This window comes from Amblyraja radiata, chromosome 3 (assembly GCF_010909765.2).
Source record: "Amblyraja radiata isolate CabotCenter1 chromosome 3, sAmbRad1.1.pri, whole genome shotgun sequence".
NCBI lineage: Eukaryota > Metazoa > Chordata > Chondrichthyes > Rajiformes > Rajidae > Amblyraja > Amblyraja radiata.
Window position 1 is genome coordinate 47,291,325 of NC_045958.1, and position 23,255 is coordinate 47,314,579.

Sequence of the window (23,255 nt, forward strand, 5' to 3'; positions counted from 1 at the left end):
CGGCACCTGGACCCGTGACAGACCCAAGATGCACCGAGGGATCTGGAGAGAAGGAATGGGTGACGTTTCGGGACAATAGACAATAGGTGCAGGAATAGGCCATTCGGCCCTTCGAGCTAGCATGGCCATTCAATGTGATCATGGTGATATAGAACAAATGAATGAAAGATATGCAAAAAGGTAACAATGATAAAGGAAACAGGTTATTGTTGGCGGTACACAAAAATGCTGGAGAAACTCAGCGGGTGCAGCAGCATCTATGGGGCGAAGGAAATAGGCGACGTTTCGGGCCGAAACCCTTCTTCAGACTGATGGGGGGTGGGGAGGAGAAGGAAGGAAAAAGGGGAGGAGGAGGAGCCCGAGGGCGGGGGGATGGGAGGAGACAGCTCGAGGGTTGAGGAAGGGGAGGAGACAGCAAGGGCTAGCAAAATTGGGAGAATTCAACGTTCATGCCATCCGGACGCAAGCAACCCAGGCGGAATATGAGGTGCTGTTCCTCCAATTTCCGGTGTTGCTCACTCTGGCAATGGAGGAGACCCAGGACAGAGAGGTCGGATTGGGAATGGGAGGGGGAGTTGAAGTGCTGAGCCACCAGGAGTTCAGGTAGGTTATTGCGGACTGAGCGGAGGTGTCCGGCGAAACGATCGCCCAACCTCCGCTTAGTCTCCCCGATGTAAATCAGCTGACATCTAGAGCAGCGGATGCAGTAGATGAGGTTGGAGGAGATACAGGTGAACCTTTGTCGCACCTGGAACGACTGCTTGGGTCCTTGAATGGAGTCGAGGGGGGAGGTGAAGGGACAGGTGTTGCATTTCTTGCGGTTGCAACGGAAAGTGCCCGGGGAGGGGGTGGTACGGGAGGGAAGGGAAGAATTGACAAGGGAGTTGTGGAGGGAGCGGTCTTTGCAGAAGGCAGACATAGGGGGAGATGGGAAGATGTGGCGAGTGGTGGGGTCACGTTGGAGGTGGCGGAAATGGCGGAGGATTATTTGTTGTATTTGCCGGCTGGTGGGGTGAAAGGTGAGGACTAGGGGGACTCTGCCCTTGTTGTGAGTGCGGGGATGGGGAGAGAGAGCAGTGTTGCGGGGTATGGATGAGACCCTGGTGCGAGCCTCATCTATGGTGGCGGAGGGGAATCCCCATTCCCTGAAGAACGAGGACATTTCCGATGCCCTGGTGTGTACCTTCGATCTTCCAGCATCTGCAGTTCCTTCTTGAACAGGTTATTGTTGGCTGTGGGTTAGGTGAGAACGAATTATACTGACAATGAAACTTAACAGGACGACAGTGAAATAGTACAATGACTTGGTTGGGGGAGGGAAGGAAAGAGAGGGAATACAGGGGTTACTTGAAGCTAGAGAAATCATAGTTCATACCTTCTGAACCTTCTGAATTTTGTAGTCGGCAGGGCAGTACTCTGCATATCACCAACTTGGACAATTTAACATTTTTATCAAGCCAATTAACCTATAAACCTGTACGTCTTTGGAGTGTGGGAGGAAACCGAAGATCTCGGAGAAAACCCACGGGGAGAACGTACAAACTCCATACAGACAGCACCCGTAGTCGGGATCGAACCCGGGTCTCTGGTGCTGCATTTTGCTGTAAGGCAGCAAATCTACCTCTGTGCCACCATGATCGCCCTGGGTTGTAAGCTGCCCAAGCGAAATATGAGATGCTGTTCCTCCAATTTGCGTTTAGACAATAGACAATAGGTGCAGGAGTATGCCATTCGAGCCAGCACCGCCATTCAATACGATCATGGCTCATCATCCACAATCAGTACCCCGTTCCTGCCTTCTCACCATATCCTCTGACTCCGTTATCTTTAAGAGCTCTATCCAACTCTCTCTTGAAAGCATCCAGAGAATTGGCCTTCACTGTCTTCTGAGGTAGAGAATTCCACATATTCACAACTCTCTGGGTGAGAAAAATTTTCCTCATCTCCGTTCTAAATGGCCTACCCCTTATTCTTAAATTGTGGCCCCTGGTTCTGGATTACCCCAACATCTGGAACATGTTTCCTGCCTCTAGCATGTCCAATCCATTAATAATCTTATATGTTTCATTAAGATCCCCACTCACCCGTCTAAATTCCAGAGTATACATACTCAGATTCTCCATTCAATCAACATATGACAGTCCCGCCATCCTGGGAATTAACCTTGTGAATCTACACTGCACTCATTGCCTCACTCTGACAATGGAGGAGGCCTAGAAAGGTCAGCATGGGAATGGGAAGAAAAATTAAAGTATTTAGCAACCGGGAGATCATGTAGGCCCAGGCGGACTGAACGAAGGTGTTCAGCGAGACGATCGCCCAGTCTACATTTGATCTTGCCGATGTATAAGAGTACACACCTGGAACAACAGATGCAGTAGATTAGGAGGCTCTTTCTGGTTGGCTGCCAGCAACCAGCGGATTTTCACAGGAGTCGGTGCTGACATTTGTATGAGGGGCTTTGTGGCCAAGTTTGCGGATTATACGAAAATAGGTGGAGGGGCAGGTAGTGTAGAGAAAGCAAGGGCTCTGCAAAAGAACGTGGATAGGTTGGGAGAGTGAGCAGAGAAGTGGCAGATGGAATATAGAGTAGCAAAGTGTGGAGTCATGCATTCTGGTAGAAGGAATAAAGGAAGAGAATCCAGAAATCGGAGGTGCAAAGGGACTTGGTGCACGATTCCCAAACAGTTAATCTGCAAAGATAAGCACAAAAAGATGGAGTAACTCAGCAGGACAGGCTGCATCTCTGGAGAGAAGGAATGGGTGGCGTTTCGAGTCGAGACACCTTCTTCAGCATTGTTAGGGATAAGGGAAGCGAGAGAAATAGACGATGATGTAGAGAGATAAAGAACAATGCATAAAAGATACGTTAAAAAAGTAGCATTGATAAAGGAAACAGGCCATGGTTAGCTGTTGGGCGAAAACGCAGCTGGTGCGACTTGGGATAGAGGGAGAAGGAATGCCGGGGCTACCTGAAGTGAGAGAAATCAATATTCATACCACTGGGCTGTAAGCTGCCCAAGCGAAATATGAGATGCTGTTCCTCCAATTGTGTTTAGCCTCACTCTGATAATGGAGGAGACATAGGATAGAAAGGTCTGTTGGGAATGGGAAGGAGAATTAAAGTGTTTAACAACTGGGAGATCAGGTAGGTTCAGACGGACGAAACAATCGCCCAGTGTATGTTTGCTCTCGCCGATGTATAAGAGTCCTCATCTTGAACAACGGATACAGTAGATGAGGTCGGAGGAGGTGCAAGTCGAATCTGTAGTAAAGAAAGCAATCACAATGCTAGCATTTATTTCAAGAGGGCTAGAATACAAAAACAGGGATATAATGCTGAGGCTCTATGAGGCGCTTGTCAGGCCACATTTGGAGTATTGTGAGCAATTTTGGGCACCATATCTGAGGAAGGACCAGAGGAGGTTTACAAGACTGATCCCATGAAAGATTGGGTTAACCTATGATGAGCGTTTGACGGCACTGGACCTGTACTCGCTGGAGTTTAGAACGATGAGGGGGGACCTCATTGAAATGAACAGAATAGTGAAAGGCTTGGATAGAGTGGATGTGGAGAGGATGTTTCTACTAGTGGAAGAGTCTAGGACTAGAGGTCATAGCCTCAAAATTAAAGGAAATGAGGAGGAATTTCCTTAGTCACAACATGGTGAATCGGTGGAATTTTTGCCACAGAAGGCTGTGGAGGCCGTCAATTAATATTTTAAACTATTTTTATGCGAGGGAAAGATAGATTCTTGATTAGTACAGGTGTTGGGGGTTTTGGGGAGAATGTGGTTAGTATAGTGGCAGATTATTATATCGTTCAAGGAATTGTTCCCTCTAGCCACTAGGAGAAGACAAGGGGTAAGGAGATAGGAGAGAGTCTTACAGTGTACGGAGTCTTCATCACCACGGACATTAGTGCACCGGTCGGTAATCATTGAGACATGTCACCTTACTCTTCTTGGACACCGGTATTAGTGATGCCTTTTTAAAGCAGGAGGGAACCTCAGACCTCAGTAATGGGTGGTTGAAGATGTCCACCATAATTCCAGCCAGTTGGTCTGCACAGATATTAAGAACGTGACCAGGTATATCATCAGGTCCAGAGACTTTTGGAGGCTTTGGAACATCCAGAGATCTAAATCGATGTGTTAGACTGCTAGACTGGAACCTCATAGAGTCATAGAGTCTTACAGTGTAGAAACAGGCCCTTCAGTCCAACTTGCTCACACTAGCTAACATGTCCCATCTATGCGAGTCCCACTTACTTGCATTTGGCCCATATCCCTCTAAACCTGTCCTATCCATGTACCCATCAAAATATTTCTTAAACGTTGTGATAGTACCTGCCTAAACTACCTCCTCCGACAGCTTGTTCCATACACCCATCACCCTTTGTGTGAAAAAGTTACCCCCCCCCTCAGGTTCCTATTAAATCTCTCCCCCCCCCTCCCTCCTCATGTTAAACCCATATCCTGTGGTTCTCAATTCCCCTACTCTGGGCAAGAGACGGTGCATCTACCCAATCTATTCCTCTCATGATTTTATACACCTCGATTAGATCACCCCTCATCCTCTTGCGCTCCAAGTAATAGAGTCTTAGCCTGCTCAACCTCTCCCTATAGCTCAGGGTCTCGGGTCCTGGCAACATCCTCGTAAATCTTTCCAGCTTGACAACATCTTTCCTATAACATGGTGCCCAAAACTGAACACACTATTCTAAATGTGGTCTCACCAACATCTTATGCAGGTGAGACCACATCAAAGCTAAAAAATGGTCAATTCTTGAGTGGCCAAGTCAATCACCCAATCTGAACCCAATTGAGCATGCCTTTTATATGCCGAAGAGAAAACTGAAGGGGACTAGCCCCCAAAACAAGCATATGCTAAAGATGGCTGCAATACAAGCCAGGCAGAGCATCACCAGAGAAGACACCCAGCAACTGGTGATGTCCATGAATCACAGACTTCAAGCAGTTATTGCATACAAAGGATATGCAACAAAATACTAAACATAACTATTTTCATTTACATGACATTGCTGTGTCCCAAACATGATGGTGCCCTGAAATGGGGGGAGATGTATAAACACTGCTGTAATTTCTACATGGTGAAACCAAAATGTATAAAAATACTTTATTAAAATCTGAAAATGTGCACTTTAACCACACGTGATTTTTTTCTATTACAAATCTAAAATTGTGGAGTACAGAGGCAAATAAATAAATTATGGGTCTTTATCCCAAACATTATGGGGGGCACTGTAGATGACAAACAGCAATGGGCCTAGCACCAAACCCTGAGGCACACCAAGGGTTCGAAGGGCCGATTGGCCTACTCCTGCAACTATTTTTCTGTTTTCTATGTCACAGGCCTCCAGTCCAAAAAGTAACCTTCCACAATCGCCCTCAGCTTCCTTCCATGCAACCAATTATCTATCCAATGATAAATTTGGTTTAAAAATGCATACAAATTGTGAGATTGTAGTAACTACCCATCATTTAAACACAGAATACATAGAAAAACGCCTGCAACTGGCCTTGGTGGCTAGCTGCAGCTGGGACTGTAAAATTGCCCCATAATTGTGACCAAAGATACTAGAGGATCCTCTAATATCTTTGATAGTGACTCTTGCATATGACTGGGATTTCTGTACTAGCTGGGGGATGGGTTTCATTTATGGTGATAGTCTTGCTGAACTGTATACAAAAAAATCACTCTACCTTGGAACACGTTAAAATAAAGAAACCATTGCACCACATTCAATCAGGCACATTAATGGTAAAAGCATAGTATGTTGGCAATTTGTCCTGAATACAAAATTCAGGATTTTTTTGTAATTTCTGTTGGTTGGATTCTCTGGTGTATGTTGCAGACACAAGACAAATAGAGAGAGAGAAAAAATACTCGCCATTAAAATTAAGTTTACATCCATCCACCAAAAAAGCAAGTTTAAATCAAACCAGTTTGGGAACTAAATCAATGATGAACAAGTTGCAACCAAGTTCAAGTTCACGTTTGTTGAGTTCACCAAAAGTGGGAGTAAAGATCATGTTACAAATGTACACAATATCTAGAGAACTCAATAAAAATATTTCAACATCCGCAGTCATTGAAATCTTGAACCTGAGCAGGAACTTATTATTTGCATGATTATTGCAAACGACAAAATGACCAAACGACAGCCCCTGCAGCAAGGCTGCAAACCAAAGATTATAGAGCTCCTCTATAATCTTTGCTGCAAACAGCAATCTATCACCGCGCCTCCGCCTCTCAGCAGCAATGGGATGGTCGGGCTGAGATGACTGGCAGCTCCTCCGGGGCGGGCTGAGTGCCGGGGTTTGCGGACAAAGAGCAAATATAGTGGCACCATGGCCGGCGTAGCTGGTGGTGACACGGTTTTTGGCAAAATCATCCGTAAAGAAATCCCATGCGAATTCATCCACGAAGACGACAAGGTAAAGGAGTGAATGTGAAACTTGAGGCTGCTGAGCAGCGGCTGTGGCCAACCCCCTGTCGCCAGGCTTGCCTCGTTTTGCCAACTGAGCTTAACTTGCGGGGAACGTGGGCAGGGGATTCCCGTTATCGCCGGCTCCCCACTCCCTCCCTGCTCTCACCGCACCTACTCGTGTTGCGGGGTGGCTGCAAGTTTGCATTTATTCATTGCATTCGTATTTTGGAAGGATGAAAGGTTTGGCAGGATCCAAGGCCGCATCTTCTACTGCAAGGTTTCTTGTAAATGTTGCAAGCGTAACTTACAGATGACACCAAAGGAGGTCGTGGAGTATAATATATCCGTGCTTGTTTTTTAATTTCAGAATCCTCGCCCAATTCTCCCTCTTTCGTGCTCTGATCTAGCAAGACGTTTGCATTTCGTTCGGGAAAGGCGGTTGCAGCATCCCTGAAATTGTCAACACCCGTTTCATTTCATTACTCTAAAATTGATAGCAATGAAATACAAATATTTATCTGGGGTGTGTTACTGCAGTCTTTGGTGGCACGATGTGTGAGCTTCAAGTGTTACTGTTGCAAAATTAAACCGAATGAAGCACTCAATCTTTACGTAACGTATCGATTTCAGTGTTTTAAATAGTTCATCTGGGTCAAGAATGAGCCGCCTTTTCTGTATTTCCGAGGTGACCAAGGAATCGCATGCGGTTCTGTAGTCCCTGCCCTGTCACAGAGACGGGGCGAGGAAGGAGGGGCAGGAGTAAATACATAATGCTCGTCGTATTGTGTGTGCACCTTCCTGGGAACCCTTCGTTGTGCTAGAGCATCAGTTGGAGTGCTTGCATTGGGAATGTAATGTTAGACAGACAGACAGGACAGTACAGTAGTGATTAGGACAGGATTAGTACAGGTGTCGGGTTATGGGGGGGAAAGGCAGGAGAATGGGCTGAGGGAAAGATAGATCAGCCGTGATTGAATGGCGGAGTGGACTAGATGGGCCGAATGACCTAATTCTGCTCCTATCGCTCATGAATTTATGAACTACAGCACGGGAACAGGATCACAATGACCGTGCCGAATATAATCGCAAAATAAATTAATATCATCCGTTTGCACATGACCCTATTCTTCCATTCCCCTGCATATCCATGTGCCTAACTAAAAGCTTCTTAAATGGCACTATCATATCTGCTTTCACCACCACTACTGGCACATTCCAGACACACACACCACCCTGTGTTGACCCAATTTCTGCTTCTCATAATTTTATATACTTCTATCAGGTCTCTTCTCAACTTCCAGCAGTCACCTGTAATGTGCCTGCTCATTAGGGTGGATCTTACCAGTGGATTTGGAGAACTTTGCTGAAGCAATTCCTTTGGATCTTGAAGAGTATAAGGCATAACTAATAGCATTACAGGATTTAATTACTAATTGTTGTATGTTAGCCCTTGCCTGCCTCTGGTCAGTTTCTGTTGAATCTATCATACTTTTTGCAACTTTAGAATTCTTTGGTACCTTCTCACTACAATCTGCAAAATTGAGGTTGCCCAAATAACTTTATTTAAGGTGCTAACATGTACAATCTCTTGCTCCCCCTCACCCATGATGGAATAAGGATAGAATTTCCCCTTCACCTCACCAGCCTCCAAATCCAACACATCATTCGCTGACATTAATGCCACCTTCATCGTGATCCTACCACTTCACATCTTCCCATCCCCAGTCCTTTCTGCCTTCTGCGGAGACTGCTCCCTCTGCAACTTCTTGGCTCATTCATTCCTTACCACCTCCTCACCAGGTTCTCTCTCCTGTAACTACAGGAGATATAACACATGCCCCTACACCGCCTCCCTTGCATCCATCCAGGGACCACTGCAGTCCTTCCAAGCGAGGCAGAGATTCATGTGCACCTCCTCTAATCCTGTCAACTGCATTCGGTGTTTCCAATGTGGCCTCCTTTACATAGGCGAGACCATGCATAGTCTTGGCAACCATTTCGCCCAACGCCTCTTTTATCCTTATCTCACACTTTTTGTATTTTCATCTCTGACCATTTGCCAACCACCTGCCTATCCACCTCTTCACCTGTATCAACCTATCACTCGCCAGGTTTTGTCCTGCCCAACTTTTTTTCCAGCTTTCTTCCCTCCCCCAACCACAATCGGTCCAAAGAAGGGTCTTGACTCGAAACATCACCTTCCATGTTTTCTAGAGATGCTGCCAGACCCACTGAGTTACGCCAACACTCTCATTTATTTTGTAAATAAGCACCTGCAGTTCCTTGTATCTCCTTTGCACAACCTCATCCTTTGTAAAGGATAGGTCAAGCAAAGCCTCAGTTTTACATTCCTTTTAAAAGATGGCGGCGCCCTGGTTGGCTGCGGCTGCATTGACTCTCGTTAGGGGTAGCGATAAGTTTTCTAAGGTCCGGCTTCATAACTTGCAGCGGGCAGGCTGCAATTTAACGTACGATCATGGGGCATTACTGAGATTACAACGGTTAAGCAGTAGAGACTACGTGGACATTGTACTCGAGGAACGCCTGCACTGTCTCGGACTGCTGTGTCGGGAGGACCCAGCGGCCTGCAGAATTGCGGAGACATTCACAAACACTGGCCGCTACAGAAGAACACGGAGGCGGCGCTACAGAAGGACACGGAGGCGGCGCTACAGAAGACAGAAGCGAGGCTGTCGAGGGGGGCTAACGGCGAGGCTAAAGGCTAACCCGTGGAGGACACCGCTCCCATCCGTTCTCCTGTCGAATGTCCGCTCTCTGGAAAATAAAATGGATTATCTACATCTGGATCTCAGGAGGTGAGAGACTGCTGCGTTATAGTTTTGACAGAGACATGGCTAAACCCATCTGTACCTGATGGCTAAACCCATCTGTACCTGATGCGGCTGTTAGCTTAGGGGGGCTAACAACTTTCCTGCTCGACAGGGACACTGTTTTGACTGGTAAATCCCGGGGTGGGGGTGTGTGCATCTACACAAACAACAGCTGGTGTAATAATGCTACCGCTGTTTCCAGCCACTGCTCTCCGGACATAGAGTTTTTGACTGAAATGCAGGCCATTCTATCTGCCACGGGAGTTTACTGTGGTTAGCATTACTGCTGTATACATCCCCCCCGCAGCCAACACTAAGGAGGCTCTGCGTATTCTCTACCGTTCCATCAGTGAGCTGCAAATAAATCATCCAGAGGGCATTGTCATTGTTGCTGGGGACTTTAACCAGGCCAACATGAAGACTGTCCTCCCTCATTTCCATCAATATGTGGACTTTGCTACACGTGGAGAGAATACGCTGGACCGGGTCTACAGTAACATCAAGCAGGCTTTCAGAGCAGTACCCCGGCCTCACCTCACCTCGGCTCCTCTGACCACCTCTCTGTAATGCTCATCCCAGCCTATAAGCCCCTGCTGATCAGAGGGAAACCCACTGTGAAGCAGGTTAGAGTCTGGTCTGAGGGAGCTACAGAAGCACTCCAGGACTGCTTTGAGTGCACGGACTGGGACATGTTCAGAACAGCAGCCACTCACAACCAAAACATCAATGTGGATGAGTATGCCATGTCAGTGTCGGGATACATACAGAAGTGCATGGAGGACATCACTGTCATCAGGAACATCACAACCCGGGCCAACCACAAACCCTGGATTACTGCAGAGGTGCGTGCCATGCTGAAAGCACGAAATGCGGCTTTTAAATCTGGTGATTTGGGGGCTCTGAGAACAGCGAGAGCCAACCTCAACCGCGAAATTAGGAAAGCAAAGCGCGCCCACGGACAGAAAATCCAGGGTTTCTTCCAGGATGATACCAACACCAGGAACATGTGGGAAGGCATCCGGGCCATAACAAACTACAAGGCCCCTCAGATGTCTTGTAAGGATGACACAGACTTTCTAAATGAACTAAATAATCATTTCGGCAGGTTTGCGGCACTGAACACCACAACAGTGAGGAAATTAGAGCCTCAACCAGGAGAACAGACACTGTCTTTTGAAACTGCTGAAGTCCGCAGAATCCTGGAGGGCATTGACCAGCGAAAGGCAGCCGGACCGGATAACATACCGGGGCGTCTGCTTAGGGGATGTGCCGACCAGCTGGCTCTGGTTCTGACAGACATTTTTAACATCTCCCTGAACCAGGCCATTGTTCCATCATGTTTCAAGACAGCCACCATCGTACCAGTTCCCAAAAAGTCTACAATAACCTGCCTGAATGATTACCGCCCCGTAGCACTCACACCAATAATAATGAAGTGCTTTGAGAGGCTTATTAAGCAGCACATGGTCTCTAAACTCCCCTCCAGTTTTGACCCGTTCCAGTTTGCTTATCGCCCGAACCGCTCCACAGAGGATGCTATCTCCTCTGCAGTCCACCTGAGCCTACAACACCTGGAGGAGAAGAACACCCACGTGCGGATGCTGTTTGTTGATTTCAGCTCAGCATTTAACACGATAATCCCCCAGCATCTGGTGAGCAAACTGGCACCCCTAGGATTCAATACCACACTATGCAACTGGATCCTGGATTTCCTTTCTGAAAGACCCCAGTCTGTGCGGGTGGGGAAGAACACCTCCTCGGTCATCACACTGAGCACCGGCTCCCCTCAGGGCTGTGTCCTGAGTCCGCTGCTCTTTACATTGATGACACATGACTGTGTCGCCAGGTCCACTACTAACCATATCATCAAATACGCGGATGACACAACAGTAGTGGGCCTCATCCGCAATAACGACGACCAGGCATATAGAGAGGAGGTGGAACAGCTGGTGAGCTGGTGCAGCAGGAACAACCTTCTCCTAAATGTGAACAAAACCAAGGAGATTGTTGTCGATTTCAGAAGGAAAATTCAGCCCAGTCACACTCCACTTTGCATCAACAACTCAGCAGTGGAGCAGGTGAAAAGCATCAAGTTCCTGGGGGTGCATATAACGGACACCTAAAACTGGTCCACAAACATTACATCTCTGGCAAAACGGGCACAGCAGCGGTTGTACTTCCTCCGCAGGTTGAGAAGTTTACACCTCCACCCTCCCATCCTCGCCACTTTCTACAGAAGCACAATTGAGTCGGTCATGACCAGCTGCATCTCTACGTGGTGCGGCAGCTGTACAGCTGCGGACTGGAAGTGCCTTCAGAGAGGTGAGGACAGCGGAAAAAATCATTGGGACTTCTCTTCCTTCCATCATGGACATGGGGTACAAGCGCTGTCTGATTAGAGCTAAGGGCATTACCAGAGCCCCCACACACCCACAATTTGGACTGTTTATACTGCTTAACTCTGGGAGGAGGTACCGCAGCATGAAGAGCGGGACAATCAGGTTCTGCAACAGCTTCATCCCCCAGGCCATAAGATTACTGAACAATCAACAAAACCGAGGCTAGAACTTTTTAAATATCGACACTTTTTAAAAACTTTTTATATATATTTATTTTACAGAACCATGCACATGAGGCATTTTTATGGACGCACCTAGCACTTTTACTATTACCTGATTTGGAGAGTCAAATGCAACGAAATTTGGTTCAAGGTGCACTGTGTCTAGGTGTATATCCGAATGACAATAAAGTTTTTATTCATTCATTCATTCATTCATTCATTCATTCATCTCTGGCGAAACAATATCAGTACTGAGTAGCATAATAAGCAATCTCCTGGCCTAGATACCTGGCCTCATTAACAATTGTGCTGAAAATTTAATTTCATTATTCACAGTCATACCTTCAGCTACTAACAATTTCTAAGTGCTCGAAATCCTTCACTAAAGTTGTTTATTTTTTCACCACCATTTAAGAGGTTCCTTAAAATAATATCCCAATCCCAAGCTTTTGATCACTTGCCCTAATATGTTTTTGATAGCTCCTGGGAGATGTTTACAGGTATTAAATGCATTGAAGCTTTTCTCAAGCTTGCAAGGAATGGAACAAGAACATTTTCAAGCCGGTTCTTTAATATGATCATGGCTGATTATGCACTAGAACATCAAGATCCCTCAGTATTTCACACACTTGCATTCTCTCTCCCTTTAAATCGTCTTTTATTTCTCTTATCAAAGAGCATGACCTTGCACTTTCTCATGTTAAACCTAATTTAGTCATCATGTCATACAGCATGGAAACTTGGTCTTCAGCCCAACTAGTCTATGCTGACCAAGTTGCCCCATCAAAGTTAGTCCCATTTGCCGGTAGGTGGCTGATAACCATCTAAACTTTTCCTATCCATGTACCTGTTCAAGTTGCCCCTCGGGTTCCTTTTAAACTTTCATCTTCATCCAATGTCCTCTCGTTCTTGATTCCTTTATCATGGTTAAAATACTTCACCCTATCAGTTCCCCTCATGATTTTGTACATCTCTATAAAATTGCCCTTTTATCTTCCTTTTCTCCCAAAATAACATCCAAGCTTGCCCGCTCAGTCCCTCCAGGCCTGGCAACATCCTCATAAATCTTCTCCACACTCTTTACAGCTTAATTACATTCTTTTTATAGCAGGCTGACCAAAATTGAACAGAATACTTCAAGGACATATACACCAATGTCTTGTACAACTGTAACAAATCTAATTTGCTAATCTTACCACTCACTCATATCCGCTTGCAGAATCCAGTACTCTTATCACAACATGCTCTTCCATATTTTCATATCCTTGGAAACCTGTATTTTGTTGCTTCCTCCAGGAATAACTGAACTACTGCAGTATTCCATTGATTACCACCTCCTATTCTGAAAAGGACCCATTTTTTCCTCAACTTTTTTATGAGACAACTAGTTTTCAATCTGTTCTAATACACCTCCCCTGATAGCGTGGGCTTTTAATTTATGCAGCAGCCTTCTATGTGGTACTTTTGTAGATGTTGATCCAAGTACACTGCAGCTATGTTCTTGTTTATAAACGTACCCCGTTACAAGCTTAATGAATTGGAGCAAATATTTCAAACATTATTTGCTTTTCATTAAACAGTTGACTAGGTTTCATTATATGCAGCTTTCCTAAATGATTAGCTATTGGCTCCTTGATTATTGACTCTAGTGTCTTGCCAATAATTGCTATTAAACAAACTGGCCTGTAGTTTACTATCTTCTGCCTTTCTCTTTTTTGAGCAAGGGTGTCACAACAGCTGTTTATCAGTTTTCTGTTATCTTCAGTGTTTAGTGAGTTATGAATATGTTCAACCAATGGGTCCACTATCTGCAGTCCCTTGCTTCAAAACCCTACATTGCAGTGCATCAGATCCTGACAACCCAGTAGTTTTTAGTCCTCTGAGTTTCTTTAATATTTTATACTTTGCAATTTGGATGTTTGTACTTTTTAACCACGTCATTGAAAATCAGCCCAAATTATATTGTGTGTATATTAGCAATGTCTTCAATAGCGCAGACTGAAGCAAAACATTTCTTTGCTGTTACTAATTCACCAGCCTTTACTCTTAGCATTTATATTGACTGCCCTCTTTCTATTTGTAAATCCGTAGCATCTTTTATAGCTTGTTTTTATTCTACATGCATGAGTTCTCTCAAAATTAAATTTCTCTCATATTAGCATTTTTGGTTTCTGCTGTTGGATCCTAAAATCATCCCAGTTGCCTGGTCTACTATTAATTGGCTTTGCCACCTTGTATATGCTAGTTTACAATTCAACATAATTCTTTACCTCTTTTGATAACTGGGGATTGTTCCTCTTTCTCATTGAATCCCTCTTTTTTAAAATAGGGATAACGAACGTCTTGCTGAGCATTATAGACCAGCTGCTTGAATATGTGCCATTGTTCCTCTACTGAGCTATCTCTTATTCACCTGGACCACGCTAGACCACAACTTGGTCATACCATTATAATTTCCCGTGTATAAATTGAAGACGCTGCTTATAGACCTACAGAAACAGTTCTTTCAAATTGTTTTCACTACACTCTAGGAGGTGATCCTAAACTAGAAAGTCCCTTATAAATCCTTCCACGTTAAATTGGACCATTTCCAAAATAGCCCAACACTTGTGGGTGGGCTCCACAGTGTACTGCTCAAAAAATCCAGCATGTTTTCATCAATGATAGGTTTGTCAGTTTGGTTTGTCCAATCAATATGTAGATTAAAATCTCCCATGAAAATCAAATGTTGTAATTCTAGAACCTCCTTCCTCAGAATACATTGCGTAATTTTTTTAACATTATGTTTAACATTTAATCTTGTACATTAATTCCATACGTTGTGTCCAATTTATATTTTGCCTTGCATAAAATGTTTAAAAGGTTTTTAAAAAAATGGTGTTTTTACTTTTTAGTTTAGAATTCGTTAGTTTGAATAGCTGTTCTGCAGCTTCTGTAAACCATTGATTGTCTGTAGTTGGCACCAAAACGCAACGCATGTTATAAAATGACAAATTACGCCACAGAGCACACCAAACAGCTTTCTTCAAGATCAATAGCAGGTATTGCTTCTTGTTCACTGACTGAATAATCCACGTAAAAGTCCTTACTTTCACTAGCCTGACTCAAGAAACTTGGTGTCTTTTTAAAGTGGTTTTACCCAATCAGAAATAGACTGATTTGTTTTCTTTCTAAGGTAATTTAAAGCTGCATACTTATTTGCTGTATGGCCCTGTCCCACTGTACGAGTTCATTCAAGTGCTCTCCCAAGTTTAAAAAAAAAATCAAACTCGTGGTAAGCACGTAGAATGAACGTGGCGGGTACTTCGGAGCTCGGGGACATCTCTTAGCGGCTTGTAAAGCTAACGGCAGGTACTTGGGAAGACTCGCTAACGGCAGGTAAGCTCGTGAAGACTCGTGAAGATTTTTTAGTTTTAGTTGAAAAATGTCCACGAGAGCCCTGAGTACTTACGAGCGGCCATTACCGTAATTCTCCGAGTTCGAATCGTGGGCAAACTCGGGGAGAACTCTTGAATGAACTCGTACAGTGGAACAGGATTTTAACTTTTCAATTTACTGAGACTGATGAATTCAAATGCACTTTGTGTTTTCATAAGTAATATTACTAACATTTATTAACTAGGAGAGATTTGCTGTTTAAGCTTTTGCACAAACCAGTCTTTTAACATTTTCCTTCCCAGAACTGACCTTCTTTGAGTCAGTAATCATCACGTTGAAATTACTTGTGTACTAAGTGCGACAAAATCCTCATTAGTGGAAAGAGAAATAATTATCATTTCAAAATGACTAAACATCCCCACAACCATCAGGCGATATTAAACACTACAACCTCCAAATAAGCTCCAAACTACATAGAGTTGGGGTCATTGTTTTTGTCTTGCACTATTATTGGTTGTTTTAAAAAATATATATACAGGTGCACAACCTTTTATCCGAAAGCCTTGGGACCAGACACTTGTCGGATCTCGGAATTTTTCGGATTTCCGAATGGAAGATTTTTAGCGTAGATTAGGTAGGTAGCGCGGGCGGCTTGAAAAGTCTGGAGCGGCTGCCTCCTCCCCGGAGAATCATTGCATAAATGTTAGTCAGTTAGTTTGGAGGGATTTTATGTGGTGGGGGGGGTGAAGGGGGAAACTTTAATTCTTAGTCCCCTACCTGGTCGGAGAGGCGGGGAGTGGGCAATGCCTTACCGGGTCGCCGTGCAGTAAGCTCCGGAGCGCTGTGGCCGCCGACTCCCAACATCGCGGAGCTGGGGGCTGCGGGCTGCGGGCGTCCGGCCGCGGGCGGCGCCGGTTGTAGCTCCGACCCCGGCAACTCTACCCTTGGCTGCGCGGCGCTCCAAATCCAGCGCCGCCCGCGGCCGGACGCCCGCAGCCCCAGCTCCGCGATGTGTGTCGGCGGCGTCGCAGCGCTGGGATACCAGCGGGGAGCGGGCATGCCTTACCGGGTCGCCGTGCGGTAAGCTCCGGAGCGCTGTGGCCGCCGACACACAACATGTCGGCGGCCACAGCGGTGCTGGGGCTGCGGGCGTCCGGCCGCGGGCGGCGCTGGATTTGGAGCGCCGCGCAGCCAGGGGTAGAGTTGCCGGGGTCGGAGCTAAAACCGGCGCCGGACGCCCGCAGCCCCAGCTGGGAGTCGGCGGCCACAGCGCTCCGGAGCTTACTGCACGGCGACCCGGTAAGGCATTGACCGCTCCCCGCCTCTCCGACCAGGTAGAGGACTAAGAATTAAAGTTTCCCCCTTCACCCCCCCCTCACATAAAAGCCCTCCAAACTAACTGACTAACATTTAAGCAATGATTTACAGATGTTTAAGTGTCTCCCCGGTCTCCGGGGAGGAGGCAGCCGCTACAGTAGTACAGACCTGGGTTGACCGTGGGTCGTTTCGGGTCAAGTTTGGCGGCAAACGCGAGCTTTGGTGTGCAGACGACATCCTGGAAAAAATGGCCGGTTTTCGGAGTTTTTCGGTTTCCGGAACTCCGGATAAAAGGTTGTGCACCTGTACTAATTCCTTTTATGTTTATTATGGTGTTCACAGAGTACAGTACTATGTTTACATACAGTGCATTCAGAAAGTATTCAGACCCCTTCACTTTTTTCACATTTTGTTACGTTAAAGCCTTATTTTAAAATGGATTAAATTCTTTTTTTTATCATCAATCTACACACAATACCCCATAATAAAAAAGCGAAAACAGGTATTTATAATTTTTTGCAAAGTAATTAAAAAGAAACAACTGAAATATCACATTTACTTAAGTATTCAGGCCCTTTACTCAGTACTTTGTTGAGGCACCTTTGGCAGCGATTACAGCCTTAAGTCTTCTTAGGTACGACGCTACAAGCTTGGCACACCTGTGTTTGGGTAATTTCTCCCATTCTTCTCTGCAGATCCTCTCAAGCTCCGTCTGGTTGGATGGGGTGTGTCGATGCACAGCTATTTTCGGGTCCCTCCAGAGATGTTCGGTCGGGTTCAAGTCCGGGGTCTGGCTGGGCCACTCAAGGACATTCACAAACTTGTCACGAAGCCACTCCTGCATTGTCTTGGCTGTGTGATTAGGGCTGTTGTCCTATTGGAAGGTGAACCTCTGCCCCAGTCTGAGGTCCAGAACGCTCTGGAGCAGGTTTTCATCTAGGATCTCTCTGTACCGTGCTCTGTTCATCTTTCCTTCGAACAGTCTCCCAGTTCCTGCAGCTGAAAAACATCTCCACAACATGATGCAGCCACCACCATGCTTCACCTTGGGTATAGTATTGGCCAGGTGATGAGCGGTGCCTGGTTGGCATTCAGGCCAAAGAGTTCAATCTTGGTTTCATCAGACCCAAGAATCTTGTTTCTCATGGTCTGAGAGTCCTTTAAGTGCCTTTTGGCAAACTTCAAGCGGGCTGTCATTTGCCTTTTACTGAGGAGTGGCTTTCGTTTGGCCACTCTACCATAAGGTCGGATTGGTGGAGTGCTGCAGATATAGTTGTCCTTCTGGAAGGTTCTCCCATCTCCACAAAGGAACTCTGGAGCTCTGTCAGAGTGACCATCGGGTTCTTGATCATCTCCCTGACCAAGGCCCGCCTCCCCTGATTGCTCAGTTTGGCCGAGCGGCCAACTCTATGAAGAATCCTGGTGGTTCCGAAGTTCTTCCATTTAAGAATGACGGAGGCCACTTTTCTCTTCGGGACCTGCAATGCTGCAGAAATTGTTTTATACCCTTCCCCAGATCTGTGCCTCAACACAATCCTGACTCGGAGGTCTGCGGACAATTCCTTCATCTGCATGGCTTGGATTTTACTCTGACATGCACTGTTAACTGTCGGACCTTGTATTGACAGGTGTATGCCTTTCTAAATCATGTACAATCAATTTAATTTACCACTAGTGGACCATGAAGTTGTCAAAACATCTCAAGGATAATCAATGGGGAAAAGGCCGCACCTAAGCTCAATTTTGAGTGTCATAGCAAATGTCTGAATACTTATGTAAATGTGCTATTTCAGTTATTACTTTTTAGTTACTTTGCAAAATATTCTATACACCTGTTTTTGCTTCTTCATTCTAGGGTATTGTGTGTAGATTGATGATGTAAAAAAAATGAATTTAATACATTTTAAAATAAGACTAACGTAAAAAAATGTGGAAAAAGTGAAGGGGCCTGAATACTTTCTGAATGTACTGTCCTGCTGCGAGTAATGTTTAATTGATCCATTTAGGGACATGTGACAATAAAACAATTTTGACTCTTAAATGGATAATGTTTTCACAGTGTGTTGCCTTCAAAGATATGGCACCACAAGCTCCAGTACATTTTCTAGTGGTTCCCAAGAAGCCCATATCCCACTTATCTAAAGCGGAAGATTCTGATGCAGAGGTGAGTGATTTTTAATTTATAGCTTGATAATAAAGCAGGTATGAGCTTGAGATGTAGAAACTCGTTGAGACATGTTTAACTGCATCTGCAGTTCCTCGTGTCTACAGACCAGAGTTGCCACTTGACTCCGAGATGACCATCACAGAGCATACGGAAGATAGACACGAAATGCTGGAGTAACACAGCGGGACGGGCAGCATCTCTGGAGAGAAGGAATGTGTGACGTTTCGGTTCGAGACCCTTCTTCAGAGTCTCGTCCCGAAACGTCACCCATTCCTTTTATCCAGATGCTGCCCGTCCAGTATTTTATGTCTGTCTCCAGTATTACTGTGTCTATCATCGGCGCAAACAACATCCACAGTTCTTTCCGACACATTAGAGGATACCGTCTCGCCATCACTCGGATTAGCCGCTTCATTTCCATAACGTTGCCACCTCTCTTTACTTTGCTTACTGAAGCCTGATCCTTGTCACACCCAGTGCTCTATCGCCCAGCCTCTCATCTTTCAATCGGGTTCGGCCAGGAAGGAACTGCAGATGCTGGATTAAAACGAAGATAGACACAACATGTAGCTCAGCGGGACAGGCAGCATATCAGAAGGGTCTCGACCCGAAATGTCACCCATTCCTTCTCCCCAGAGATGCTGCCTGTTGCGCTGAGTTCCTCCATTTTGTGGCTACCTTGGGTTTATCCAGGATCTCCCCGTTGATGTCCTAACTCGCTTTGGTTTGTTATTATTGTCTCATATCGAGAACCAGCAGATACAGGTTTAGGTTCGGGGGGAATGATTTAATGAGAGCCTAAGGGGTAACTATTTTACGCAAAGGGTGGTGGGTGTATGGTATGAGCTATCCGTTAAGGTAGTTGAGGCAGGTACTGTCGCAATGTTTAAGACGCATTAGACTGAAGCATGGATAGGATAGGTTTAGATGGTTATGGGCCAAACGCGGGCAAGTGGGACTAGTGTAGATGGGACATATTGGTCGGTGTGGGCAAGTTGGGTCGAAGGGCCTGTTTCTACGCTGTATGATTCTATGCAGGGAATAAACTTTTGTTTGCGTGCTATACAATCATATCAGAAAATGCTATACATGAATATAACCAAGCCATGTACAGTCTGAAGAAGGGCCTCGACCCGAAACGTCACCCGTTCCTTCTCTTTAGAGATGCTGCATGTCCCGTTGAGTTACTCCAGCATTTTGAACCGTCGAGTTACTCCAGCATTCTCTTTAAACCGGCATCTGCTGTTCCTTCCGACACATGCACAAGAACACCAGGTAGAGCGAAGAGGAAAATACCAGAGTTCAGAATATATGTTTTCAGGACAGTTCCAGGGGGAAAAAGTCCAATGTCCGCATTGAGGTAGGTTGGTAGGTCGGGTCAGTGCCCAAACGAATGGAAGGAAGAACCGTTCTGAAGCCGGATAAGAATAGGTGGTCGGCGCGGACTCGGTGGGCCGAAGGGCCTGTTTCCGCGCTATATCTCTAAAATCTGGTTAGGTAATGTCTAAAGGAACTGCAGATGCTGGTTAATACGCACAAAAGGACACAAAATGTTGGTGTAACTCAGCAGGTAAGTCAGATCTGGGAAGAAAAACATAAAAAGCTGGAGTAAGTCAGCGGGTCAGGCAGCATCTCTGGAGAAAAAGAATAGGTGGCGATTCGAATCGGAACCCTTCTTCAGACATCCTAATCGGAATTGAGTCTGAAGATGTGTCTCGTCCCGAAACATCAGCTATTTTTCTCCAGAGATGCTGCTTGACTTGCTGAGTTATTCCAGCTTTTTGTGTCTGTCTTCGGTTTAAACCAGCATGTGCAGTTCACTCCTTACACGGGTCTCTGGAGAACATTGATTGGTAGCGTTCCGGACCCTGCTTCGGAAAGGCATCGATCGCTAGTCGGCGAGGACTCCGAGCTGTATCTCTCAAAGAAGTACATGTGAAAAATTTCTCACGGACCATAAAAATGCGGGACCTTTCAGTAAAGTCCCTTTTAAAGTCCCTTTTAAAGATTATAGTTCTTTTCTTGAATCTCATTAACATAACTCATGAATAAGTTGATGTCCATATGCGGATGCAAATCTTTATTTTTTAAATTCAATCCCACAGAAGACAATTTTTACTCACCTTCTGTCCCCTCTGTCCAGCTTCCGGGTTCACCGTCGCAGGAGTTCCCACGGTAACCGCAAGAGTTATTACGGATATCGCACGGATATCGCACTGGCCACTACGTTCATATAATGTTGCAATGCTCAACCACAAGTGTACAAGTCACTCTTGGAGAAATTCAAACTTGCTTGAATTTTCTCTCTCGAGTCACCAAGTTACACGATTACCTGCCGTTAGCGCCACGGTGGTCCACGGTGGTCCACGAATGCCGTACTGTTATCGCACGAGGTTCCCACGATGTTAAACTCTGGTTAACTCTTGCGTCAAGTCGCCCCGTGAAAAAGCCCCTTTACCATTCCTGAGAACTATGATTGCAGCAAGAGGCAAAATCTTTTCTATCTGCCAACTGGCATAGAATGGCCATGCGCAGTTCAGGATACTGCTGAGGCTAACTTGCAAATATGGCATACTGTCTATCCTTGGGAAAAATCTTTGGTTTTGATAGAAGGTTGGAAGAAGATGATCATTTTAAATACCGAGTGAATCACCCTGCAGCCGTCTAAATTGAAAGGTATAAAGACAGGGCTGAAGAGTCACTGAGCAGAAAAGTTAATAGACAATAGGTGCAGGAGTAAGCCATTCGGCCCTTCGAGCCAGCACCGCCATTCAATGTGATCATGGCTGATCATCCCCAATCAGTACTCCGTTCCTGCCTTCTCCCCATATCCCCTGACTCCGCTATCTTTAAGAGCCCTATCTAGCTCTCTCTTGAAAGTATCCAGAGAACCGGTCTCTACTGGTCTCCACCGCCCTCTGAGGCAGAGAATTCCACAGACTCACAACTCTGTGTGTGAAATAACTCACTGACCTGCTGGTTATTTTCCACACTTAGTATTCATTCCAGATTTCCAGCTTCTGCAGTTCTTTTTTGTAGCGTTAGATTTCTAGATTGATACTGATCCCCCTGAATCAAGTATTATATTACTGGAGAAAGCAGATGTGTTTTAAAAAATATCAATTTTTCTGAAGATGGTGATTCATCAGAATAGAAATCTGTTGGCTCTTAATACCTGCGGCCAATTTTTCGAGGCAAAATTAAGATCTGCTATCATTGTCATAAATTGTTGTCGTTGACACCATTCTCTTGCTGTCATCAATTGCTAATCTGCTGCAGATTTTAAAAAAAACTATTTTTGATTGTCTGAAGAAGAGTCTCGCCCCGAAACGTCACCCATTCCTTCTCTTCAGAGATGCTGCCTGTCCCGCTGAGTTACTCCAGCTTTTTGTGCCTTTAGCTCTTGATCACCTGTCCTTGGGCAGCATGGTGCGCTTCTGGTTTTACTATTTGTGTGAATGCTTCGCGTTAAGGTTCTACGTAAATTTATTGAGCCTGATCTATCGTTCTAACATCTATCTGTACCCTTTTAAAAAAGAAATACAGACTGAAAGTAGCATTCTACTTTATGTGTGGTCAGCAGTATCAAACAATGCCTTGAGGCCAACATCCATTTGAGCAATTTCTCAAGGCCCTTATAGTTACAGATGGAAACAGGGTATTTGGGCTGCCAAGTCCACACGGACCATTGATTACCTGTTCACACTCTTATCCCAGTTTCTCATCCACTCCTAACATACTATTATCTGCACACCCACATGCCTTTGGGTTGGGGAGGAAATGGAAGCATCCGGAAGAAGCCCATGTAGTCACAGGGAGAACATGTAAACTCCATATAGACAGCACCCGAGGTTGGGATTGAACCTGGATCTCTCGCGCTGTTAGGCAGCAGCTCCACCAGCTGTGTCCCTGTGCAGCCTACTATGTTTATTAGTAACTGATAGTTTTTGCATCTGATCTGGTGTAAATGATTTAGTATATTTGTAAAACTACTTTCTATTCTTTCTTTGACTATCTTGCAGCTTCTTGGACACCTGATGATCGTTGGTAAAAAATGTGCAGCAAAACTGGGCTTATCGAATGGCTACAGACTTGTTCTGAATGAAGGCCAGGATGGTGGGCAGTCTGTCTTCCACATTCACCTCCATGTATTAGGTGGGCGTGAAATGGACTGGCCACCTGGTTAATCGATACTGAACATTTACTTTGCCTGAGAAATGGTTCCACGGTTCTGTTAAACAAGGAACACGGAAAACTGGAGTACCAACTAGAGCTCCATTACAGTCTTGCCAATGGATCGATTCCTCTCATGGTCATAAAATAAAATCCTTTTTAAGGAATCTCTTTGCGTGCTGTTGTCTTACATATTGCTATTATGCCACACATCACCCTGCATCTAAGATTGTCTTTGCTTTTGTGTAAGGAGCAAAAAAAAAATCAAATGGCTGGAGAAACTCAGCAGGTGGAGCAGCATCTGCAGAGGTAAAGAAATTGATGATGTTTTGGACTGAGACCTTGCATCAGAACTGAGTGTAGAGGGGAGATAGC

General features: G+C 45.3%; 1 protein-coding gene across 1 annotated transcript; it reads left to right on the top strand.

Moving 5' to 3' along the window:
• The first annotated feature begins 6,081 nt into the window (after positions 1-6,081).
• hint1 (histidine triad nucleotide binding protein 1) lies at positions 6,082-23,047 on the top strand. The gene is made up of 3 exons (XM_033017770.1): positions 6,082-6,461; positions 18,600-18,704; positions 22,730-23,047. The coding sequence occupies exons 1-3, from the start codon at positions 6,375-6,377 to the stop codon at positions 22,892-22,894; spliced, it is 357 nt and encodes a 118-aa protein (XP_032873661.1). The 5' UTR covers positions 6,082-6,374; the 3' UTR covers positions 22,895-23,047.
• The last annotated feature ends 208 nt before the right edge of the window (positions 23,048-23,255 follow it).

Excerpts from the sequence above, each read along its gene's own strand:
- hint1 (XM_033017770.1), top strand. The coding sequence starts at position 6,375 with ATGGCCGGCGTAGCTGGTGGTGACACGGTTTTTGGCAAAATCATCCGT. Across the intron at positions 6,462-18,599 it reads TCATCCACGAAGACGACAAG|TGTGTTGCCTTCAAAGATAT; the intron begins GTAAAGGAGTGA and ends ATGTTTTCACAG. Across the intron at positions 18,705-22,729 it reads CGGAAGATTCTGATGCAGAG|CTTCTTGGACACCTGATGAT; the intron begins GTGAGTGATTTT and ends ACTATCTTGCAG.